At 47.7% G+C, this 20,932-nt stretch overlaps 1 protein-coding gene, 1 non-coding gene and 1 pseudogene across 4 annotated transcripts; all 3 read left to right on the forward strand.

Annotated features, from left to right (window-relative positions):
* The first annotated feature begins 999 nt into the window (after nucleotides 1-999).
* LOC124684198 lies at nucleotides 1,000-5,230 on the forward strand (annotated as a pseudogene).
* Nucleotides 5,231-5,539: 309 nt separating this feature from the next.
* Nucleotides 5,540-5,612, forward strand: TRNAE-CUC. Its single transcript has one exon. It is a non-coding gene; the product is annotated as a tRNA-Glu (tRNA).
* Nucleotides 5,613-7,579: 1,967 nt separating this feature from the next.
* LOC124698006 (disease resistance protein RPM1-like) lies at nucleotides 7,580-20,524 on the forward strand. Of its 3 annotated transcripts, none has more exons than XM_047230538.1 (5): nucleotides 7,580-7,646; nucleotides 9,657-9,731; nucleotides 9,815-12,641; nucleotides 12,906-12,994; nucleotides 20,361-20,524. In XM_047230538.1, exons 3-4 carry the CDS (start codon nucleotides 9,887-9,889, stop codon nucleotides 12,971-12,973), a joined length of 2,823 nt encoding a protein of 940 aa, XP_047086494.1. In that variant the 5' UTR covers nucleotides 7,580-7,646; nucleotides 9,657-9,731; nucleotides 9,815-9,886; the 3' UTR covers nucleotides 12,974-12,994; nucleotides 20,361-20,524. The 3 variants fall into 3 exon arrangements, with proteins under 3 accessions (XP_047086494.1, XP_047086500.1, XP_047086488.1); XM_047230544.1 differs by having other exon boundaries at nucleotides 12,906-12,973; nucleotides 20,371-20,524; XM_047230532.1 differs by lacking the exons at nucleotides 12,906-12,994; nucleotides 20,361-20,524 and having other exon boundaries at nucleotides 9,815-12,827.
* The last annotated feature ends 408 nt before the right edge of the window (nucleotides 20,525-20,932 follow it).

The raw sequence follows: 20,932 nt of genomic DNA on the forward strand, positions 1-20,932 counted from the left end.
CTTTGGCCACTTGTAAACAGCCAGAATCTCCCGATACCCCTTCGTGGGTTAACTTGCCTTTTTAATTTTAGTGGTGGATGGGGTGTAGGGGGGACACCGAAGCACACCTCTACAAATATATGGAAAAGGACTAAATACATCTATTTTAATCTTGGGTTACCATAAAATCTACAAAGATAGGTTGCTCTTCTCTTTTTCAGGACCCAGTACAAACAAAAATGTTTTCTGGTTTCAATCATTTTGACATATCATTATCCTTTTCTATCCAAGTCATTTATACTCCTATAAAGATTTCAACCGGGCAGCGGTTTGGTCTGTTTGGACTATACCGACCAGCCAATATGCATAGAACAACAATCTTAACTCTATTGTTTCCTCTATCTTGGGTTCCTGTAGAGGTCTTGATGTATTCGCCACTGCCAATAAGGAAATGTGCAAAAATGAATGCTAGCATTTTTCTTGCATAAATTGTTATTTCAAGGGCCTTCTATTGGTGGAACCAACGACTCGGTACATCGGCCCAACTGAATATGCATGATTATTTCAAATATTCAACACGTTTCAAGTAGCCTTTCAACTGAATTTATTGCGGTTTCGCTTATGTCTCATGCATATATTGTGTCAATTTCAGCATTAAAACGTGATAAGAAATGCCTCCCACGATAGCTTTCGATAGTTTTGCTGAGGAAACCGCGATTTGAGATGTTGTTTGGACAAGATCATGTTTTGTCCTCATCTATTGTTACTGCTGAAATAGGTTGCTGAGAAGATAAATACACAACATCCATCCTACAGTCCTACACATGGTGGTTTCACATAAGGAATTTTAGGAACAGGTAACGGACTGGCCTGTTGCGGTGATCCATGATACTTATCTCCACCGCCAAATGGTGTAATTTACTAAATCTGTCATTTCAATTTATCCAGGATCGCAGAGGTGTATTGACATGAAGCTTGTCCACAGTGATGTAGCGCTAGTCTGCAGTGCAACATTCTGAGGGGAGCATTCATGGCAGACGCCCTACTTCTTGTTCTCAGAAAAGTTGCTCTCTCCCTCGGAGAAGGGGCATTAGAGAAGCTGAGCACAGGGGTGGTGGAGGAAGCATCGTCTGTCACAGATTTCGAGCATGGCATGAAACAAATTGAAAGCGAGTTCACGATTCTGCAGGCATTTATTGGCCAGGTTAGCGCACTGAATGTTGGTAACAAGACATTTGAAGCCTGGTTGGACCAAGTTACAAATGTTGCCCATCAGGTAGAAGACATCATTGACGAGTATAGTTTCCTAACTTCGCAAGCTGACGTTATAAATAACTTTTTCAAGCGGAAATTCCATCAGGCAAAGAGCTTTGCAGAATGGCAGAGCCTGTCAAGCCAGATTGATCAAGTAGAAACTCGAATTCAGCGGCTATCCGCAATGAAAGATCGTTATGGCATTTCCATAGGAGTACCAGGCAGGAATAGCACGTTGCAATGTACCAGGCAGCTCTCTCTATCAGATTCTGCTTATCTGTCTGATGATACTGAAATAGTGGGCAATGCCAACGAAATTGGGAGGTTGACACAATGGTTACTCTCAGAGGGACAACACCGATCGATAATGTCAATACTTGGTATGGGAGGTTTAGGCAAAACAACCATAGCAAGCAGTATCTACAAAAATAAACGAATCAGTAGAATGTTTGATTGCTTTGCATGGGTTACTCTATCTCAGAATTGCCAAGTTGAAAACCTTCTGAGGCAAATCATGAAGCAGCTGATAGACCAAAGTGATTACATGGCTGGTGGTATCGAGACTATGAGTCAGGTGATACTAATTGAGGAACTTCAGAGTTACCTACGTGACAAGAAGTATCTGATTGTGCTGGATGATGTATGGGATAAAAATGACTGGCTATTCTTGAACTGTGCATTTGTAAGAAATAATCGTGGAAGTAGAGTGCTAGTGACAACTCGCAAAAAGGATGTTGCTTCTTTAGCAGACGATGGATTTGTTGTGGAGCTTGAATTCCTTCTTTATACTGAAGCATGGAATCTATTCTGTCAAAAGGCATTCCGTAGATTAGAAGACAAAGTATGCCCGGTGAATTTGAGGCCATGGGCAGAGAAAATTGTGAAAAAATGCCAAGGACTGCCACTGGCTATCGTTGCAATTGGGAGCCTGTTATCGTACCGAGAATTAGAGGAGCAAGAGTGGAGCTCTTTCCACAACCAACTTAGCTGGCAATTATCTAATAATCCAGAGCTCAGTTGGCTGACGAGTGCTCTAAATCTTAGCTTGAATGATCTCCCAAGTTATTTAAAGAATTGCTTCCTATACTGCAGCCTTTTTCCTGAAGACTACATGATCCAAAGAATATGGATCTCCAGGATTTGGATATCGGAAGGCCTTGTTGAAGAAAGAGGAGCTGCGACAACAATGGAGGAAGTTGCTGAGTGTTACCTAAAGGAGCTTACTCAGCGTTCTCTTCTTAAAGTTGCGGAAAGAAATGTATATGGAAGGGCTAGATCATTCCAAATGCATGACCTTGTGCGTGATGCATGTTTGACTGTTGCAAAAAGAGAGAAGTTTGCAGCTGTATACGATAATTCTGGTATAATCCAGGTTACATCTGAAGCCCGACGCTTATGCATCCAGAAGGATGCTCGGTCACTAAAGGTTGCTTCAGCTTCGCGGATCCGGTCTTTCATTTTGTTTGAAAGACAAGTAGCATCCTCTTGGATAAATGACATTTCGTCAAATTTCCGACTGATCCGGGTCCTGTGTCTAAGGTTTGCCGACATTCATCAAGTGCCGGGTGTTGTCTCAGAGTTACTTAATTTGCACTATTTGGATTTAGCTCACACAAAGGTTAAACATATACCAGCATCGTTCGGGAAACTTAGGAACCTACAAGTTTTAGACCTCAGGTTCTGCTACGTGGAGCAGCTGCCATGGGAAATAACACTACTTACTAAACTGAGGCATCTGTATGTATACATGCTCCATGATGTTCAAGAAAGGATATTTGACTGCTTTTCTGCTACAAATATCCCTGGCAACATTTGTCGTCTAAAGAATCTGCAAAGCTTACAGTCTGTTGCAGCCAATAAAAACCTCCTTACGCAGCTCGGGAGCTTGACAATGATGAGAAGTTTGTCCGTAATAAAAATGCATCAAGATTATATTGCGGAATTATGGGACTCCTTGGGCAAGATGCCTAGCCTCAGTAGGTTGGTTATTTTTGCTAGCAGCAAGGATGATGTATGCCAAATCTGAACTTTTTCTGGTTGAGAGGAAGGTTGTATGAGAAAGTGCTCCCACAGATGTTTGCAAGTTTCGGCAAGCTCACTACATTGAAAATTGACTGTTGTTGTCTGAAGAAAGATCCTATTAGCTCTTTTGCACATATGCTTGGTCTAGTTGATCTGAATCTTTACAGGACATATGATGGGGAACATTTAACGTTTCGCTCAGGATGGTTTCCCAAGCTCAGTTCTCTTGAATTAGTTGACATGGAACATCTGAACAGGATTGAGATAGAGGAAGGCGCAATGAAGGTGCTACATACTTTGGAAATGGTTGGTCTAAGGAGTCTTAAGGCAGTGCCTCAAGGCATCAAGCACATTAAGACACTGCAGAAGATGCTTCTAACAGATATGTCAAAGGAGTTCATGGATAGGCTACAAGGAGATGACAGCGACATAGTTGAGCATATATCTAACGTCCAGAGTTTTTACTCGAATTCTCAATCAGGTAATTCCATATGTACAGATTAGCAATAACTCAACATATTCTTTTCATGATTGTAGTTCAAATTTAACTTAAAACCACAACAAGAATTATGGAACAGAGGGAGTACATGTTAGGATACCTCAAGTTAAAACATCTTGTAAGAAAATACTATTCAACATAATGCAAAAAACTACCTGCAATGGATGGTAAGTTTTAAGTTCGATCAATGAGCTAACACCTACACTACTATTTTTGTAGTCTCCTTTTTACTACCGATATCTTCCTATTTATAAACCACATCGTGAATGTTCAATTTTACTGACATTGCAGTAAACAAGTTGGTTTCTCTGCCAAATCTTGCAAAGAAGTATGGCTTTTGTGGTACAGAGTGGTGGGAGCTTTAGGCAGGAGATGTGCATATATATATATTAAAATCGTAAAAAAGATCTGGATTAAAATTAAACATGATTTGCATATATATATATGGGTCCACACAGGACAGTTTTAGAACTAAAAAAAGAAAAATAGAAAGATAAATCCGCCAGGAGTATACCTAGGCATTTTTCGGGTTGGGCCGGGTAAAAAAAGCCCGAAGCTAAAAGTCTAGGCCTGAGCCTGTCTCGGCCCGACCGTAGGGCCAAGAATTCAGGCCCTAGCCCGGTCTGAAGCCCAAAAAAACCCGGCCCAGCCCGAGCAGCCCGACCTGATCTTCGGTAAAATGTGTATTTTGTAGGCCCGACCTGGCCCGGCTGCCGCACCAAGAATTCTGGCCTGAGCCCGGCCCGACGTGCAAACTTGGCCCGGGCCAGGATTTTCGGGCTTCGGGCCGGGTTCGGACCTGAATTCTTGGCCCGATGATCGGGTTCGTGTCATCCATGGAGTCCGTGTCGAGCTCCACCTTCACCGGGAGTGGCTGGGGGCCTCCCATGGCGGCAAACGTGGGGACTGCGTCGTTCGGCAATGACGACAAAGGCAAGAGCAGTCCCAACGGAGATGGCTAGATAGCAACACCGCTCGGGGCAGGGGCAGCCGCTCCGACTCTGGCGACGTCATCGCTTGACCGGATGGATGGAGAGAGGACAAAGTGAATCTCAATAGTCGGATGTCATGCATGTTTAGTGGTCATTAGAGCTCTCTGCAATATTCTCTCCAAGAATCACTGGTTTGCGCAACGAAAATTGTAAGTCACTTGTTTGTGCAACATCCTCCCCAAGAGTTGCTGGTCCTTGCAATTTTCTCTTTTAAGTTCGATCAAATGAGCTAACACCATACACTACTATTTTCGTAGTCTCTTTTTTACTACCGATATCTTCCTATTTATAAACCACATCGTGAATGTTCAATTTTTTACTGACATTGCAGTAAACAAGTTGGTTCCTCTGCCAAATCTTGCAAAGAAGTATGGCTTTTGTGGCACAGAGTGGTGGGAGCTTTAGGCAGGAGATGTATGTTGAAGTTCTTGTGTAGAGCAATCACTTGACCAGCTGTACATAAATATGAAACATAAGACTGCTGTCGATAAAGATCAACTGAACCATCTGCATGGAGGAGGAAGCATGTGTTTAACTGAAGATTCTATATTTTAGCAAAAGTTGAACCCTGTAGAAATGTAATAGCCACCGTGGCAGACTGCAATGCCTATACGCCTCTCTCATAGACCTGAAACATGTGTTTTGTAATTTCAGATTGTGTGTTTTCACAGTTTCACTGTACATTGTAGATTTGTACCGGGAAAAAAATTCTAGTTCTGGTGTTAGGAATTTGGGTTTTGCTTATTGTGAAGGCATAAATATGTAAACAGTATTAAGAAGAATATATCAGAAATCCGTCGTAGTCTAGGTGGTTAGGATACTCGGCTCTCACCCGAGAGACCCGGGTTCAAGTCCCGGCGACGGAATTTTTTATTTGGTTTTCTTGAGGTTCCCCAGGGTTTTTGGTTTAATTCCAAAAACTTTCCGTGGCTTTTAAGCCTGGTCACGTTTCTTTTTTCCGTACAGTTCCATTTGTTTCGTGGTTCAAAACTTCCGCGTTTGAACATCTAGTTCGCTCTGAAACCTTCATCCAAGAGCACCATCAACGTTTTTCGGTCTCGAGTATGTAGGCTATTTCTTTTTTTTTTTTTTTTTTTTTTTTTGCGATGAGTATGTAGGCTATTTCTGTCCCGTCCATGAGAAGTCAAAAACAATGTCCAAAAGGATTGGCGAAGAAAACCAAACCAAGAAAATCTGTTTGCAAGATCTTGTGAATATGCTATGTTTAAGTTACACGATGTTTCCCTCAACCAAAAATATGCTATATCACTATTTACAAGTACCGGCTGCAGAAAGTACAATATGCTATGCCTTCCCTCCGCCAACAGTATATGTGCGAGATTGGGGAAGACCTCTCGAATTCCGGTTCACTCCTATGTGTTTTCGATGTTATAATTTACAAGTATAGTGTAAATGCCACACCTAAAAATTACTAGCCCGTCTAGCCACTAAGGTTATCATGCAGTGGCAGTGGAAGTGGAGCTTCTCGAAGATATCTTTGATGCAAGCCATAAGAGATCTTCGAGGAGCTCGCCCGAGGGGATGGCTCCGGGAGCCGCGCGTTTCGTCCCCGATGGGTGGCCTGGGGACCCTTGGCGGAGTGCCTACCCGCGGCAACTCCACAGGATCCCGTCAACGACGAGCTGGCCCGGAGAGGTGCTTCCCAAGAAGGGCATGTTCTCCTCGTGCGGCGCGCTCCCGAGGATTGGAGACGTGTCCATCCCCAGGAGCGCATGGACGAAACCTCGCGTCATCTCCCTGGAAGGGTCGTAGACGTATTTATTGCCCGTCAGGAACAATGCTCACTGTCGCCCTATGCGCGGAAGCAGGGTAACAAGACGGCTTAAAGACGTTGCGTCAAGGCCGGTGGAGCGGCGCACGTTCTTGACGATGGCTTAGCCAACTTGCCGTCCCGCCCGGCGGTTGCCGCCTATTAGGATAAGTGTCTCACATGCAACTATTCCTTGTGGTAACCCCTTGTAGTATAAAAAGGTGGTCCATAGCTTAGTAGGGTCAGTGGCGGACGCACAAAAATATCTTAGGGCGGCACACACCTCTAATTTCTATTTTTTACTGCTTATGTGTGATAAAAATTTGATCACTAAATATAAAACGTTTCCAAAAAATTCAGGGTGGGCCACGGCCCACCCTCCTGGGTACGCCCCTGAGTAGGGTTGGTTAGTTCTAGAACAGAAGTGTGGTACGGAGGAGAAGAGAGAGGGAGTTTTTGCTCCGTGTGTACCGAAGAGCAAGGGAGAGGGAGTCTTAGTTCGAGACTCGAGGAGAAACCCCATGATTTTTTAATAGAGAATTTGGTGCGTACCCACCGGGCTACGAGAATAAAGTCCCAAACTCGGATGAACCGGGTAGTATCAGCATTGCCTAGCCACCGGGCTATGCTTTGGTTCACTCTAAATTATATTATGAACTCCATGATATCGCAAAAGCCGCTGCTAAACAAAGACGTCCCATGAGTCTATTCCGAAACGCCTTTGTTAGACAAAACTTGTAAACTCTTAATTTTCTTATTACTCTATTTTAGCAGTTAGTTTGCTAGTTTACATTCGGTTGTTTGAGATTCTTAAACGGCTGTGTGCATTTTAGTTATGTAGAAATTAGATGTAATTGCTTAAACCGCTGGATCCATTATAATAAAAAAAACAGTTAGTTTGCTAACGACGGTTTTATATTATGAAGCCGAGGTGTAGTATTTTCTTGGCCGGCCGAGTGCGCCGCTCCACCGGCCTTGACGCGAGATTCAGTAAAGCAAACAAGACAAGACAATAGTCCCCGCTTTCTCCGAGCTTGCCCAGCCGGAGCAAGCACGACGCTTTCCAGCGCGCGCGAGAGGCGGCGAAATCTCGACCCCTCCTCCCTCCGTCCCTCGTTTCTCCCCGGTGGTAAATCTCCATTTTTTCCCTTTTTCCTCTTCCTTTCGGATGTCTCGGCGAGGACAGGAAATCGTTTGCCGTAGCAACTTTGCTCATCATGATTTGGGTGGATCTAACGCGCTGGTTGATGCGAAACTCGGTCTAAGCGGGGTCAGTCAAAACAGCTGACATGACCATTTAATTATGCCTGCTCTAAATTTTACTTGTCATATCATTGAGAGTTCGTCTAAAACAGCTCTGTCTCCGCGCCAGAATCGGCGACATGTAGTGGTGGTATCTTTAGTTTTCAAGAGAGAGCATCAATTAATCAACACATGAATAGTTCTTACAATCCTTACCCAACACAGCTGAGATACACGGAGAAACGTTAGTAAAAGCCACATCGTGATGTACTAATCAAGCATAATGCGCTAATTCATGCGTTACCTTGCAGCTCTCTCTTGACATGCTTCACTATGCCATCCCTAAGGAGCTGCGTGTTGACATGCTTCACTCTTCTATAATGCTTCCTCCAAGTAGGTTTCGTCCCGCTTTATAAATAAAGCAACCATACCGTACATGCTGAATCAACAACGCAAACACACCCAACAGGAAAGTAAATCAATACAAAGGAAGACCAAAGCGGAACATACATACCCAACAGGAAAGTAAAGCAATACAAAGGAAGACCAAAGCGGAAAGACGACATGTAGATCCCCAACCGACGTGCCCTCCGAAGTTGTCCCAGCATGCTACATGCACCACAGGTCGTTGAGTATCAAGGCAACACCTTCAAAATGGTAGGCGGCGCCAACACGCCGCTGCTGCCTGGACCAGCGAACTGGTCCTAGGGTTTCCCCCGGTACTCATAGGGGAGTGGGGATGGGTCGCCTTGACGCCCTACAAGTAGGAATGCCAACACCTGCATGCGCCAGCGCGTCGGCGCCGACACTTCTGTAATGTCTCACAAGACACGTTGCAGTACATACGTACTATCTTACCCGTTTTTGCGAAAATTCTGATGATCTATTAATAACCATCAATAGCACTACAAATAGCCCCAATAGTAATAAAAAATACAAATAGGTATACCTAGTGACGACTACAGACACTAGCACGAGCCAAAGGCTCGCCGCCGTACTCGCCCATCCATCACCGGAGCTGGGCAAAACTTATCGTAGTAGAGCTGGTTGTAGTAGACAGACGGGAAGTCATCGTGCTAAGGCCCCAAAGGACCAGCGGACTAGAGCAAAAACCATCGCCAATGATGACAACAGTAGATCGGAAGAAACTGACCTAAAACCATACCAACGAACACGAAAACCGACCGAATCAACACTCAAAAAAAAAAAACCGACCGAATCCCAAGAGATCCGCTGGGCACACGACTCCGAGCGTCCTTCGTCGCCGCTAAGCGCACCACCGGAGCGAGGATAGGACAGGGAGGACGTTATTCTGATTGTTGGATGTAGCCGCCGCCTCACCATCCCGAAGAAGACACCGAAAAACAAGAACAAAGAACATGAACTTTCCCTCCGACGAGAGGCCTTGGTCCACCACACCTCCAAGGCCCCAAGGCCGCTGGAGATGGAACAAACCGACGGCATCGCCAGCGAAAGGGGAAGAACCCTAGATGGGTTTCAGCCGCCGCCCTCCTGACTGCCCTTTACCCACTATTGTTAGGCTATTAAATTTTAAACAATCTCTTTTACTGACGAAGCCGACTGGGACTTATTGGCCTGGCCGAAACCAACTAGTACTAGTCGGCTTGGCCAAAGCCGATTAGTCCCGTGGTGCTGGCCAAAAAAAGTAACTTGTCGGTTTTGGCCAGGCCGACTACTACTAGTTGGTCTCAGCCAGGCTGATAAAGTCCCAGTCAGCTTCGGCCAAGCCGAGGTCGCATTATTTCTAAAAATTTCCAAGAACACGTATTATTTCTGGAATATAAGATTTATCATTATTATTTTTAAAAATAAGCCCATTGTTAGTGTGAGACACAATCATGTTCTGTGCTCATCTATTGTTACTCTGGAAAAACAGGTTGCTGAGAAGATAAATCCACGAGCAATTCATCCATCCTACACATGATTGTCATTCGAGCAATTCCAGGAACAGGTAGGGACCTGTAATACTTAACTCTGCACCCATACGATGTCATGACTGATTCTGTCATTGCAATGCACTCCAAATGATTGCAGAGATGCATTTACATGAGGCTTGACCAATGATGTAGCACCATTCTACCGTGCTAACATTTTGGGGGAGGACGAATGGCAGACACACTATATCTTGTTCTCAGAAAAGTAGCTCTGTTCCTCGGAGAAGCAGCGTTGGAGGAGCTGGGCACAGAGCTAGTGGAGGTAGCATCGGTTCGGACAGATTTCGAGTATCGCATGAAACGGACCGAGAGCGAGTTAGTGATTCTGCAGGCATTTATCGGTCAGGTTAACACACATAATGTTGGTGACAAGACATTTGAGGCCTGGCTGGGCCAAGTTACAAATGTTGCCCATCAGGTAGAAGACATAATTGACGAATATAGTTTCCTCACTTCTCAAGCTGCGGTCATAAACAACTTCTTCAAGAGGAAATTCCATCAGGCCAAGAGCTTTGCAGCATGGCAGAGCCTATCAAACCAGATTGATGAAGTACAAACTCGAATTCAGCGAATATCCACAATGAAGAATCGTTATGCTATATCCATAGGAGAACCAGGCAAGAGTAGCACACTGCAGAATGCCAGACAACTCTCTCTATCAGATTCTGCTTATCTATCTGATGATGCTGAGTTAGTGGGCAATGCCAGCGAAATTGAAAGATTGAAACAATGGCTACTCTCAGAGCAACAAGACCGATCAATCATGTCAATTCTTGGTATGGGAGGTCTAGGCAAAACCACCATAGCAAGCCGTTTCTACAAAAACCAACAAATTAGTAGAGTGTTTGACTGTTATGCGTGGGTGACTCTATCTAAGAATTATCAAGTTGAGGGCCTGATGAGGCAAATCATGAAGCAGCTGATAGACCAAAGGTCCCACATGGCTAGTGGTATCGAGGCAATGAATCATGTAGGACTAATTGAGGAAGTTCAGAGCTACCTACGGGACAAGAAATATTTGATTGTCCTGGATGATGTATGGGATACAAATGACTGGTTATTTTTTAATTCTGCACTTGTAAGAAACAATCGTGGAAGTAGAGTTCTACTGACAACCCGCAAAAAAGATGTTGCTTCCGTAGCAAATGATGGATTTGTTGTGGAGCTTAAAATTCTCCCTTATACTGAAGCATGGCACCTATTCTGTCAAAAGGCATTCCGTAGATTAGATGACAAAATATGTCCAGTAAATCTGAGGCCTTGGGCAGAGAAAATTGTGAAAAAGTGCCAAGGACTTCCACTGGCTCTCGTCGCAATTGGGAGCCTGTTATCGTGCCGAGAATTAGAGGAGCAAGAGTGGAGCTCTCTCCACAACCAACTTAGCTGGCAATTAGCTAACAGTCCAGAGCTTAGTTGGATTATGAGTATTCTGAATCTTAGCTTGAATGATCTCCCAGGGTATTTAAAGAATTGCTTTCTATACTGCAGCCTTTTCCCTGAAGACTACAAGATCAGGAGAAGATGGATCTGCAGGCTTTGGGTCACAGAAGGTCTTGTTGAGGAAAGAGGTGCTGGGACAACAATGGAGGAAGTTGCTGAGTGTTACCTAAACGAGCTCACACGGCGTTCTCTTCTCGAAGTTGCAGAAAGGAATGTTCATGGAAGAGCTAGAGAATTTCAGATGCATGACCTTGTGCGCGATGCATGTCTGACTGTTGCAAACAGAGAGAAGTTTGCTGTTGTATATGGCGCATCTGGTATAAACCAGGTTACCTCTGAAGCTCGCCGACTGTTTGTTCAGAAGGATGCTCGGTCGTTAAAAGTTGCTGCAGCATCACAAATCCGTTCTTTTATTTTGTTTGACACACAAGTACCATCATCTTGGATACATGAAATTTCATCAAATTTTAGACTTATCCGGGTCCTCTGTCTAAGGTTTGCTAACATTCACCAAGTGCCAGGTGTTGTCTCAGACTTACTTAATTTGCACTATTTGGATTTAGCTCACACAAAGGTTAATCATATACCAGCATCGTTTGGGAAACTTAGGAACCTACAAGTTTTGGACCTCAGGTTCAGCTACGTGGAGCAGCTGCCATGGGAAATAACACTCCTGACTAAACTGAGGCATCTGTATGTATACATGCTGCATGATGTTGGAGAAAGGATATTTGACTGTTTTTCTGCTGCAAAATTGCTTGGAAATATTTGTTGTCTGAAGAATCTGCAAACCTTACAATGTGTCTCAGCCAATAAAGACATGATTACACAGCTCGGGAACTTGACACTGATGAGAAGTTTGGCTATAATGAAAATGCGTCAAAACTACATTGTGGAATTATGGGGCTCCTTGGCCAAGATGCCTAGCCTCGGTAGGTTGGTAATTTTTGCTAACAGCAAGGATGAGGTTCTTAACCTGGTAATGCTGAAGTCCTTACCGAATCTGAAGTTTTTCTGGTTGCGAGGGAGGTTGTATGACGGAGTGCTCCCACAAATGTTCGCAAGTTTTGAGAAGCTCGCTACTTTGAAACTTGACTTCTGTTTTCTAAAGAAAGATCCCATTAGCTCCTTTGCACACATGCTGAATCTAGTTGATCTCAAACTTTACAAGACTTATGATGGGGAACAATTAAAATTTCGTGCAGGATGGTTTCCCAAGCTCAGTTCTCTTGAATTAGGTGGCATGGAACATCTGAATTTGATTGAGATAGAGGAATGCACAATGAAGGTTTTACATACTTTGGAGATGGTTGGCCTAATGGATCTAAATGCAGTGCCTCGAGGCATTAAGCACATTAAGACACTACAGAAAATGCTTCTAACAGATATGCCAAAGGAGTTCATTGATAGGCTACAAGGAGCTGATAGTCATATAGTTCAGCATATACCTAACATCCAGAGTTTCGAATCCTCCAATTCTGAAGCAGGTAATCTCCATGTGTACAGTGTGTCAATACATTGTGCAAACTGGTCGTCATCAGTTCTTTTTTTTACAAATTATAAACGTTATGAAATCTCAAGTTAAAACAGCTATCCGACATGATGCAAAAACTTGGTTGCGGTTAAATCCTTCTTTGGTCAATAAGCAAACACCATAACACCTCTACCTTTTCCGGATCTTTCCTGACTCGTGGCCGATATCTTTTTATGTTTACCAATTGTAAATGGTTAACTTGTATTCACCTTTGTAGTTAACAAGTTGGTTCTTCTTCCACATCTTGCAAAGAAGTATGGCACAGGCTGGTGGGAGCTTTCTTAAGATATCTTGTACATTAGTTAGGATCCTTTTTTTTTTTTGAATAACAGCAGGAGAGCTGCTGTGTTCATTGCATTAGAGGAGAAGATTTACAGAGTTTGAGGTCCCCCAAAAGCGGGGAACTTTTTAGAGTAAAAAAAGGAAATTAACCGGGATCGAAAGGTGTCCCTCCTACTTGGGCAACTAGAGGTATTGGTGCCCCAGCTAATCTCCAAACCTGAATCTCCTCTACGGTATTTGCGATCATCGCAGTAGCCGTTCTCTCTTTCTTCTCGAAGATGCGTCGGTTGCGCTCTTTCCATATCTCCCAACAAACAAGGTTAGCCAGTGTGAGGATTGTTTTGCGCCGCTCCTTAGTTTGTTGTCCGACGAGGCTCCTGTACCAACTTTGAAAGTTGTGGTGCGCAAACTGCCAGTTCTCCGGCCTCAAAGCATCTTGATTAAGATGGCTAGCAACGGAAGACCACAGCTTCATACTGAAAGGGCATTCGATGAAAAGGTGGCTAGTTGTTTCAAGGCTCCTACGGCAGAGAGGACAGAAGTATTCATTCTCCATGCGGTGCAACAGGAGTTTATCAGCCGTTAGAACCTTATCCAGCATTAGGGTCCATAAGAAAAACTTGCATCGAGCAGGTGCCCATCCTCTCCAAATGATTTTCCTGTAATCCGTATTGACGGCACCTATGAACTGCAGTAGGTATGCAGATTTGGATGTGTAGTAGTTCTTCTCGCCGAAGGTCCAAGTAATGTCATCCGGCGTGTCATTGAGTTGTACGCCATTGAGTAGGATTTCAAGGCGCAGAAGCTCGTCGGAGTGACTGATGTCTAGGGAGAAGCGAAGGTCTCTCATCCATTTCTTGTTCGTCAGTGCCTCTTTGACTGAACGGTTTTTCCGAACAGAGATTTTGAACAGTTCAGGCGCGATCTCTTTTGGAGACAAATCATAGAGCCATTTGTCATTCCAAAAATTCGCCGTTTGGCCATTGCCAATGGTAATTTTGGTCGCTGCGTCAAAAAGTGCACGGTCTTTAGCAGTCGATGGTATTGCTGTGTGCGACCAGGGTTTGTTAGGTTTTTTCCATCTTTGCCACATCCATCTGAGACGCAGAGCCCTTCCAAAAGATTCAATGCAGTGGACGCCAAGGCCACCAAGGTTCTTTGGACGACAGACCGTCTTCCAATTCACTCTACTTTTTCCTCCGTTACAAGAGGCCTCCCCAGCCCATAGCCAAGCTCGCCGACGTTTGTCGAACTCTTTCTTAACCCAAGCTGGCATCTCATTTATGCTCATCATATAAACCGCCAGAGATGTTAGGACTGAGTTAAGCATTTCCAGTCTTCCTGCTTTACTCATGAGTCGTGCTTTCCACGTGGCGAGATGTCGATCCATCTTATCCAGAAGCGTTTGCCAGTCTGCCTTGGTTAGTTTCTTGATGGAAAGGGGCAGACCCAGATACATGCATGGAAAGTTGGAAAGGGGAATTCCAGCGGAATTGGCCAACTCTTGAACATTGATGTGTTGGCAACAAATTGGTGTTATCGAGCTCTTGGTGAAGTTCGTGATTAGACCAGTTGCACGCCCAAAAGTGGACAGGATCTCCCCCAATCCAAACATGTCATGCTGTGTAGGCTTGATGAAAAGTGCAACATCATCGGCATAGAAGGATGCTCGGAAGGTACATTGCTTTCCTTTGAGTTTGGAGATGACCCCGGCTTCAGTGGCGATTTGTAAGAGGCGGTGAAGGGGCTCAAGCGCAAGGTCAAAAAGAAAAGGTGACAAAGAGTCGCCTTGTCTGAGCCCACGTTGGTGGTGAATATCCCTGCCAGGCAAACCATTGACCAGCACTCTCGATGAGGCAGAACGAAAGAGGAGAGAAATCCAGTTCCTCCATCTTAAAGGGAACCCTCTTGCTTCCATCATGTCAATGATGTAAGCCCAAGAAACGGTATCAAAGGCTTTTGCAATATCAAGCTTTAGTAGCAAGGTCGGTGTTCCAGTCTTGTGGAAGTGTTTGGCCACATTCTGCACATATAAGAAATTATCCTGGATGTTCCTTCCGCTGATGAAAGCACTTTGGCAGGGCGAGATGAGCTCATCAAGGTGAGGTTTTAGTCGTAGAGCCAGAATTTTGGAGACGAGCTTTCCAAATGAGTGAATCAGACTGATAGGTCGGTAGTGCTTCATCTGGGAAGGCTGGTCGGCTTTAGGTAACAGTATGAAGAATGCCGTGTTAAGCTTGTCAAAGGACGGGTCGTTGAGGCTGTGGAACTTGTTTAAGGCACGAAGGAGATCTTCCTTGACAACGTTCCATGAGGTTCTGAAAAATCCTCCAGAAAATCCATCCGGGCCCGGCGCCTTGTCCGTTGGTGTATCAAAGACTGCACTTTTCAGTTCTTCTAAGGTGAAAGGAGCATCGAGAGCGGACAGGTCCGGTGTTGGGAGGTTTAAGCGACCCCAGTCAAATCGTTCAGTGCATTGGACGGCTGTACCCATAATGGTGTTGAGATGATGGAAGGTTGTTTCTTCAAGCTCGCTTGGAGTTGTGGCAATGCCTGACTCGGATTGAAGAGACTGGATTCTATTCTTATTTTTTCGGTGAGACGCTCTAGAGTGGAAGAACTTAGTGTTGGCATCACCCAGTTGTAGCCACTTGACTCTAGCCCTTTGCTTGGCTTTGATTCTGTTGATGACAGCGAGACCTACTGCCCTTGTCTTCAGCATGGATCTGAGCTTGTGCTCTTCCACCGTCAGACTTCTTGTCTCTTGTGCTGTATCTAGCCTGAGCATGATTTCTTGTCCTATCAGCATTTGCTTTCTAATGTCCCCCACATAATTCTTTGCCCAAGTCTTAAGGTCTTTTGCCAGTCTTTTTAACTTAAGATCAAGAATTGCGAAATGGTTTGTGAGTCTACACGGGCCATTCCAAGATTGCTCCACCACTGTGCTGTAACCTTCAAGTAATGGCCAGAAACTTTCGAAGCGAAATCTTGGCCGTATTCTGGTTGTAACATCTTGGACTAGCAGAAGAGGGCAGTGATCGGACATGGATGAAGCCTGGGGTAAAAGTTTAGCGGATTGGAAGAGCTCATCCCAATCGTCATTACAGAAGGCACGGTCTAGGCGCACCAAAGTCGGGTCGGTCTGTTCGTTGCTCCAAGTGTACCGTCTGCCGATCAACTTGATCTCCCTGAGGCAACTGGAATCTACTGCACTCCTGAATCGTCGCATCCAGGTTCTGTTTACCCTTCTCTTATTTTTGTCTTGATCATGCAAAATTAGGTTGAAATCACCTATGACCATCCATGGTCCAGCAATGAGGGCATGAAGGTCAACAAGCTCCTGAAGGAAGGCCAGCTTGCGTTCGTCATCAGCCGGTCCATAGACTGTCGTGAGAGTCCAGGACGAGCTTGTGTTATGCTCCGTGAATTTGGCCGTGATGGAGAAGTTGGCAATACGCACTACTTGCACGCTGAAAATATCCTCATTCCAAAAGAGCAGGATGCCGCCGCGCGTTCCATCAGCAGGCAGTTGTGTGTATCCATTAAGCGCTTGCCCGGCGATTTCAGATATCTCGGAGTCCCTAATTGGAGCCAACTTTGACTCTTGAATACACAAAATGGAACAGCCTGAAGATACAGCGAGGTCTCGCACAACGGAACGTCGCGCACGGTCGTTTAGACCCCTCACGTTCCAGTTTAGAAGCTTAATTTGTGTTAACATAAAGACTTAAGCGACAGCATTTGAACAGATACACGGCGGCCAACACTGGCCCACAAGCATCAAGGAAGAGCTGCCGGCGTCGCCGATTACAGGTAGGTGCGAGGCTGGTACAGCGCAGCGTTACAAAGTTAACAAACAAACTATGCTTGGGATGGCGGCTTCGCCGGCTACAGGTAAAGGCGAAGACGGACCATCTCAGCCCTATGGAGATGCAGCAGGTAACGGGATAGCGGAAACAACAGCAGACACACAGCATTGTGGTGTTGTAACTCATTTGCAGATGGTCGACATGCAAACTAGACCTGGCTCGGTCTCAAGTCGCATACGGCGACTCCTTCAGCAGCTCAACCATGTCCCGCTCTGGCAGAACGAAGTTGGGCCTATCCGCAACTTCAGCAAGAGTGGCCAGGCCGTGCAGGTCGGCGGTCGAGAGAGGCTGGCGGTAGAGGGCAAGGTACTGGCCCAAAACTTCATCAGTGAAGTCATCGTCGCACTGGATCAGGCCAAGTTGCTTGCAGGCTGCAATCTGGGCTCTCCTAGTGGTCATCATGGTTGAGGTCTTGGTAGCTGTACGCTCGCTGCGACGGGAAGATGTTGGCATCTGGAAGCTCTTCTTGGCATCTGACTTCTTCTTTCTTGCGCTGTTTGTGGGGAACCCGAGCAGGGAGGGAGAGAACATTCCCATGAGCTTGCTCATTATCCCCGTCTTTGGGTCAACATGCATCTCGGCAACTCGTGAGGTGACCTCCTCCATCGTGGCCGGTCCATGCATTCCGTTGTCCGCCAACTCAGCGCCGCTACGATCATCTTCAGCAGGTGCGGGTCCGCACAGCTCCGCCTGCCTCAGTGCCCTTAATGCATTTGATTTGAGAGTCACTTCAAAGAGCTTGTCGTCGTCGATGTCAGAAGATAGCTCAGGCGAGGAAGGAGGCTGCTGTGGAGCAAGGCTGCCAAACTGCTGCTGGGTGTGCTGCTGTGGTGTGGCGAAGATATCTTGGAGCTGCCAACCTGCGGATACTGGCTCGAGCAAAGCGCAGAATTCATTGATCTCATAGACCGTCTTCTCCTTGATGGGTGTTCCACACCTCTGATCCAAAAGGCTCTGTCCAGGTTCTTCACAGCTTGGGCCAAAGAGGCGATCGGTGTTGGCGAGGACGCCAGGGCTGGGCTCATCTTGCCAAGTGCCGCACCAGCTCTGTAAGGCTTGCATTGACGGGTCATGCTCGCCGGAGCTCTCCATCGGCAGCCCGGTCCAACCGGCCATGTCCATCAGGCCAAGAGAAGCAGCAGGCACCAAGGCAGGCTGATTGATCTCCACAATGTTGGCAGACCAGCTGTCGGCATAGGCGTTTGCCTCGACGAACGGTTGCTGAGCTTCGGTCAGAGCGGCCCAAGGAATCTGTGGCGAGGGCGGCGCAAGCAGGCCGTTGGCGCTTCTGTCGAAGTGCTCCGTGTTCGGGGAGCAGATCATGTAGTGTCCTTCTTCCAGGCTGGGTGGTGGGGAAGCTTGCATAGGGCTTGACAAGCACATATGGCGGTCAGGCCCTGGTGGTGGCGATGGAGTGGAGCCCATGGCGTTGCTTCCCTCCGGCGTGCGTGAAGGGCTTCTGCGACCACGAGGCGTGCGCGCCAGCACGGGTGGGAGGATCAGCGGGCGCGGCCCATGAGGCTCGGTCGCCAGCCCCTTGCCGGCGTCACCGGCAGCTGTCATCGCGGCTTGCATCAGCGACGGACTCCGAGAGCGGTGACGGGATGAACCGCCACGACGGCGGTAGTCGGGAGATCGCGATGCATGTCTGTCGTGACGGTCAGCGCCACGCCGCGAATGCTGATCGTCGGCGCTCCACCTCGAGCTGTTGCCGTCGCCGCCACGGTCACCACCATGACGACTGCTGCGGCGTTCTCCGCGGCGTCCATCACGGTCGTCCCGCCGGTCGTCACGATCGTCGTCGCGGCGGTGGTTGGATGGCCCCAGACGATCGCGGCCAGGCCGCCTCCTCGAGCCCAGGGCGTTGTCCTTGGTGCCGAACTCCCATTCGCGCCGCGTCTTGCTTGGCCACGCATAGCCGCGTTTGCGGCGGCTTTCGTCAATCGGGCTGTAGTCGATGATCGTGTCCAGGTGGATGAGGACACGGTAGAGCGGTCCATCCCGCCCTTCCTCCGCCGGAGTTCCTTCAGGTAAATCCGCGCGTCCCACGGCAGGCCTGTCGAGGATGGAGTGCGCCTTGACGCAGGGGATGAGGTCGGGGTCCAGGGACCAGACCCAGGCGAAGAGCGCGGCCGTGTTATCTTGCAGCACCGAGCGCTGCTCGATCCTATCCAGCTCGCAGCCGCCATCGAGGATGGCTTTGACCGTGTCCTCGTCCGTCCAGGCGTTGAGAGGCAGGCTCTCAATGGCAACGCGGCAGTAGTAGCGCCAAGTCTGCGGCCGGCCACGCGCCGTCGGCGACCATGTGGTGAGCGCCATCGCGCCTCTGCGCAGAGGGATGGATCCCTTCTCCAAAGCCATGTCGCGCTGCCACGGGTGCGTGAACTTGACCAAGAAGTCGTCGGGGAAGGAGGCGGAGACATGGATGTCTCCCCAGTCGAAGTTGAGCTCGTCTTGTATGGCCTTGGCGATTGACCTGGTGCTGATGTTGAGTCTCGGGTCGGAGATGAGGATGGCGAGGTGTGTACGCCTCATCTCGGTCGCCGCCCTCTCCATGGCCGGCGTGCTGATGGAGAGGCTGAAGACCTCGTCCGGCCTATTGGACGGATGCCCAGGCGAGGACGCCCGTGCCATGGCAGGCGCAGCAGCACCACGGAGCGCCGGCCAAGCCGCGGCGTTTGCCTGCAGCGGGCCAGCAAGCCGCGGAAGGGGCGGAGGCGGTGGCGGTCCTGTCGTGGCCTTGAAGCCCTTGGCGGTGCAGTTGCGGCCGATGTGCCCTTGTCTCTTGCACTCGATGCAGCGAACCTTTTCCGAGCAGCTGTGAACGAAGTGGAGCGGGGACAGGCAGCGGAAGCACAGCCCTTTGAAGCGTGTGAGAACTGTGGATGGCACGGTTCTTCTTGAAGGCTCCCTCCGGCGTCCTCCCGAAGAGGAATGGGGAACTTTACGCCACCAGAACTTGGGCCGCACCTCTTGCCAATTTCCGTTGGAATCATCAAGGATCTCCGGACTTGAATCCGCCGGATTCTTCAAAGGGGCAACGATGATGGAGCGCAGCCGAGGGGGAGCCAGGGAAACCTTGCCGCTGCAGGAAATCTCGGTCCGCGCGGCGTCACCGGCACGGACCGGTCTGTCCCCTGCCTTGAGCGCAGGCGGAGGCGGCAGCACCTCGATTGGATCGAGGCCCGTCAGATCTACCGCCGTAGGCTTGCAGGGAGGAGGAATGGGGGCTGCCGGCGCAGCAGGCGCCCTTGAAGACGGAGCAGACGCCAGCTCTGCGGCCCGGGTCTCCCGGACTTGACCACGCCTGGCGGACGCAGAGGCGAGCTCCGGAGTGATGGAGCCGAAGCAGAGGTCTAGCCCTGCAGGGTGAGAGGCGCCGTAGCCTGCCGCCGGGGTGGCGCGCAGCGCAGACGCAGAGACGGCGTGGTGTTGGGTGGCCGCCCCGGCCTGGATCGACCGAGGCGCGGAGGTGGGGGAAGGTGGCTCTCTCTCACTCATCTCCGCCACCGGTTAGTTAGGATCCTACCCGCCTCCATTTGTACATAAAGTTGGAGTGCAAGTTGTGTTGTACATAACTCCCTGTAATATAATGATTAATCTATGGAAAGTGTTGGGCGTCCCGGGGATCAAAATTTTGATCCCGGGTCCTGAGCGCGACACGTGTCCTCTTTGAGCTATCAAATCCGGCTTTTGCTCCATAATAATATACCAAAGTAGCAAACAATATTTCGTTTGTAGCAAAATTTATTCGTAACTAAAATCCCACTTTTATTTCCACAAAAGCATTTTTTTTCTTGAACACACGCCTAGGCGTGCATCATTATATATTAGAGAAAACCGCTGAGAAGGCGGGAGCATACAGAGTTGTAGCAAGGCTACGAAAAACTGAAAGAAAGCAAAAGAAAGAACTATTCAGGGCTACAGGCAGCTAGCTTTGTTAGGCCTGCAGGTGCTGTGGCAAGTTATCATCGGGATTTCCATAAAAGCATCAGTGTAGCAAAAACCAACCAACTGTAGCAAAAAGATGGTTCACCCACAAAACACCCGGAGATTCACCGGAGACCTCGCCGGAGACATCATAGCAAAAATT

This window comes from Lolium rigidum, chromosome 1, assembly GCF_022539505.1.
Source record: "Lolium rigidum isolate FL_2022 chromosome 1, APGP_CSIRO_Lrig_0.1, whole genome shotgun sequence".
Classification (NCBI taxonomy): Eukaryota; Viridiplantae; Streptophyta; class Magnoliopsida; order Poales; family Poaceae; genus Lolium; species Lolium rigidum.

What these genes read in the sequence shown, in the direction of transcription:
- LOC124698006 (XM_047230532.1), top strand. Translation starts at nt 9,887, where the DNA reads ATGGCAGACACACTATATCTTGTTCTCAGAAAAGTAGCTCTGTTCCTC.